Below are 3,217 nucleotides of genomic sequence, written 5' to 3'. Positions count from 1 at the left end.
CTCCGTTCTACTGATGGTGATCCTCTCCCTGACCCGACGCGTTATCGTCATCTTGTTGGCAGTCTTGTCTATCTAGTTGTCACTCGTCTGAACATCTCTTATCCGGTTCATATTCTGAGTCAGTTTGTCTCTGCCCCCACATCGGTTCACTATAGTCATCTCCTTCGTGTTCTCCGATATCTTCGGGGCACGATCTCTCACCGTCTATTCTTTCCTCGCTCCAGTTCTTTACAGCTCCAGGCCTATTCGGATGCTACGTGGGCTAGTGATCCTTCAGATCACCGTTCATTTTCTGCTTACTGTGTTTTTCTTGGTGGTTCTCTCATTGCCTGGAAGACGAAGAAACAGATTGCAGTTTCCCGTTCGAGTGCCGAGGCTCAGTTGCGAGCGATGGCTTTTTTGACGGCAGAGGTGACTTGGTTATGGTGGTTACTTCAGGATTTTGGTGTTTCTGTCACTACACCGACTCTGCTCTTATCTGACAGTACAGGTGCTATTAGCATTGCACGCGATCCTGTGAAGCATGAGCTCACCAAGCATATTGGTGTTGATGCTTTCTATGTGCGCGCTGGTGTGCAGGATCAAGTTATTGCTCTTCAGTACGTGCCTTTCGAGTTACAGTTGGCGGATTTCCTGACGAAGGCCCAGACTAGAGCACAACATGGCTTTTATCTCTCCAAACTCAGTGTTCATCCACCATGAGTTTGAGGGGGGTGTTAGAGTTATAATATAAGTCATGTACCCCTTTGTATTTATCCCGTTATATAAGGGGTTTCCTGCATATGTTACACACCTGTACATGTATATATATCGGCCTATGGCCTCATGGGAATACAAGTTGCTTATTCCTAACAATAACGACGACCCCTTTCTTTCGTGAGCTCGTTTTTTAAAAAAGAGGTCCCGGGTTCTTTTATTTAATAAATATATTATACCATGGAATGCAGTATTCAAAACATACTAGTTTCTAGTGGCAGCCAAACACCTCATGGTAATTAAAACTATGGTAATCTAAAACACTGTAGTATTCGCACGATACTTGTAAAACGGGTCAGTTGTTTTGTATAATCAACAAAATAGCTCCTACAGTTATGTTAGTAAATGCCTTGGAGTGACATAGATCATAATTTGGAATCTTGTGGAAACTGTTAACCTATTAATGGAGATTCTTTCTTCAATCTAGTGAACTGAGTTTGAGATGTAGCTGAACTTAAGTATCTTTTCATGATGTGATGCTGACATGTTATTAACAAAGTTATCGATTGTAAAAGGAGGGCAAAATCGCTGAATGTATAAAGCAAAGCAAACATGCCACAAGTCGAATCAACATTATTGATCAACAATGCAATAAATAGAAAACTCTGTTGATTTGTGGGAATTGGAACTAAACAGCAATTCTGTAATCAAGATATTGTGCTGTTGTACAGGCTAGACAGGCATGATTACCAATATTATTTGTTCCAGAGCAGAAACATTAGACAAAAGCTCATTGGTGAGGATTACGCCCCGCCAAGAACTGCAAGTGTAGTTTCTAGTTTGAAGCATATTTTGATTTCAAACTAGCATTAACAACGCCCTAAACTGTAGGCAAGCAAAGATGACACATGACAAATTATTCACTCCACACATGAAAGTCAAATAATATCTGATGAAACATGCAAACATCACATGCCAATAATTTACGTCATCACATCACATAGCAATAATTTTAACTCTAAATTCTAAGAATGCAAACATAACACATGAGATGATTTTCACTGTGTTCACAACATATATGACAATAATTTATGGCATTTATGTCATCACTCGTGATGGTGATTTCAACCTCCAAACTGGTACCAATTCACATCCTATGTTGCAGAGAAGTAGGGCATCCTCGTGCTATCATGCCCTCCGATGAACATATGTCCTTTTGGATGTTTCAGAATGTCGTGGCACGCATGACAACGCTCATAATCCATGGGGCCCCTCATCCTATGGTTGATATTCCGATATATCTGATGGCAACCGCCTGCGGGTAAAACAGGCATATGATATTTGAAAATATAATGCACAGTTATAAAGATTAAGCTCAAGTAAACACATGTATGCTGCCACAATATATCCTAGTACACAAGATTTCTGTATGAATAAGAGTGGGCTTCATGTATTGCTTCGAACATGCAGCATCCAACATGTGCAAACAAATGGTGCATTACAAGAAAATAGATATTTATCTACGATTGGTTGAATGGTACTCCTACCAATGTTCTATATTTGCAATCATTCTCATAATACGATATTATGTACTTGCATACAAACAATTATACCCAGAATTTGCATGTTTAAAAAACTGTTGTCTAATGAAAATGACAGTGTAGAGACACATGGACTGGACTGATGCCATGGGTGGATGTGCTCTCCGAAAATAATAAATAATGGTATATACCTAAAATCATACACTCCCATCAGAAATAAGTTCTCACATAGGATGCCAAAATTTAAGGACCTACCCATTTATCTCAAGGAAGAAATTACTTGCACTATTATGAGAAAGAACACTATCTCAGCAGCCCAGATTTCTTTGTTCAATGGGCTGCTATTGCAGTTTTCTGTTTTGGAACACAAATTTGAGTGACCAGAACAAGTTGCACAAATCTGTGCGAGGGGAGCTGCACCAGCCCAAGGAGAGAGCACCAACAATCCAGCTAAAACTAGACATATTTTTATCTGTATATTTGAGAAACTCCAGATCAGTTTCAAAGTTGTTAAATTTATTGATTTACAAATTAGTCCTTTCTTCTCAAGGTAAGGCTCTAAGCTAATCTATCACTATCCCACCAGGGCCAATGTACGTTTAAGAGGGGCCTAGCCAATGAAATTTTGATACGCTTAAGCGCCAAGCAATGCCCTGGTGCTTCACTTTCAGCCTTAGTGCTGAACTAAGCGCCGCAAAAACCCTAAGCGAGGGATTGAGCGCTGAACGCGCGGTGAAGCGCGCTAAGGCGCAAGATAGGCAGAAAAAAATTATCGGCCGGGCGCTGCCGCTCGTGTGCATGAGGAAATGAAAAATTGAGTGGAAAGAGGGCTCAGGACAGGGTTTAGTGAGTGATTCTGGACACAGAGGACAAAAGAGGGCTTGGGACACATTCGCACAGAGAAGAGCTTGGCGGCAGTGACACACTACCAACCTCAAGCTTGGAAGCGACCTCACGCGCCAGCGTCCTGACAACAGACT

The 3,217-nt window shown here is 41.2% G+C and overlaps 1 protein-coding gene across 2 annotated transcripts in view; it reads right to left on the bottom strand.

The window, feature by feature from the left end:
• Nucleotides 1-1,649: 1,649 nt before the first annotated feature.
• The window catches only part of LOC123160369 (uncharacterized), a 6,871-nt gene continuing 5,303 nt past the window's right edge, over nucleotides 1,650-3,217 (bottom strand). For both annotated transcript variants that reach the window (XM_044578177.1, XM_044578178.1), the window contains one exon: nucleotides 1,650-2,011. In XM_044578177.1, the coding sequence (XP_044434112.1) occupies nucleotides 1,851-2,011 (161 nt within the window). In that variant the 3' untranslated portion in view covers nucleotides 1,650-1,850. The remainder of the gene's footprint in view (nucleotides 2,012-3,217) is intronic.

Source organism: Triticum aestivum, chromosome 7B (assembly GCF_018294505.1).
Source record: "Triticum aestivum cultivar Chinese Spring chromosome 7B, IWGSC CS RefSeq v2.1, whole genome shotgun sequence".
Classification (NCBI taxonomy): domain Eukaryota; kingdom Viridiplantae; phylum Streptophyta; class Magnoliopsida; order Poales; family Poaceae; genus Triticum; species Triticum aestivum.
Note: the sequence above shows the minus strand (reverse complement) of the source record. Positions and strands in the feature narration are given on the sequence as shown.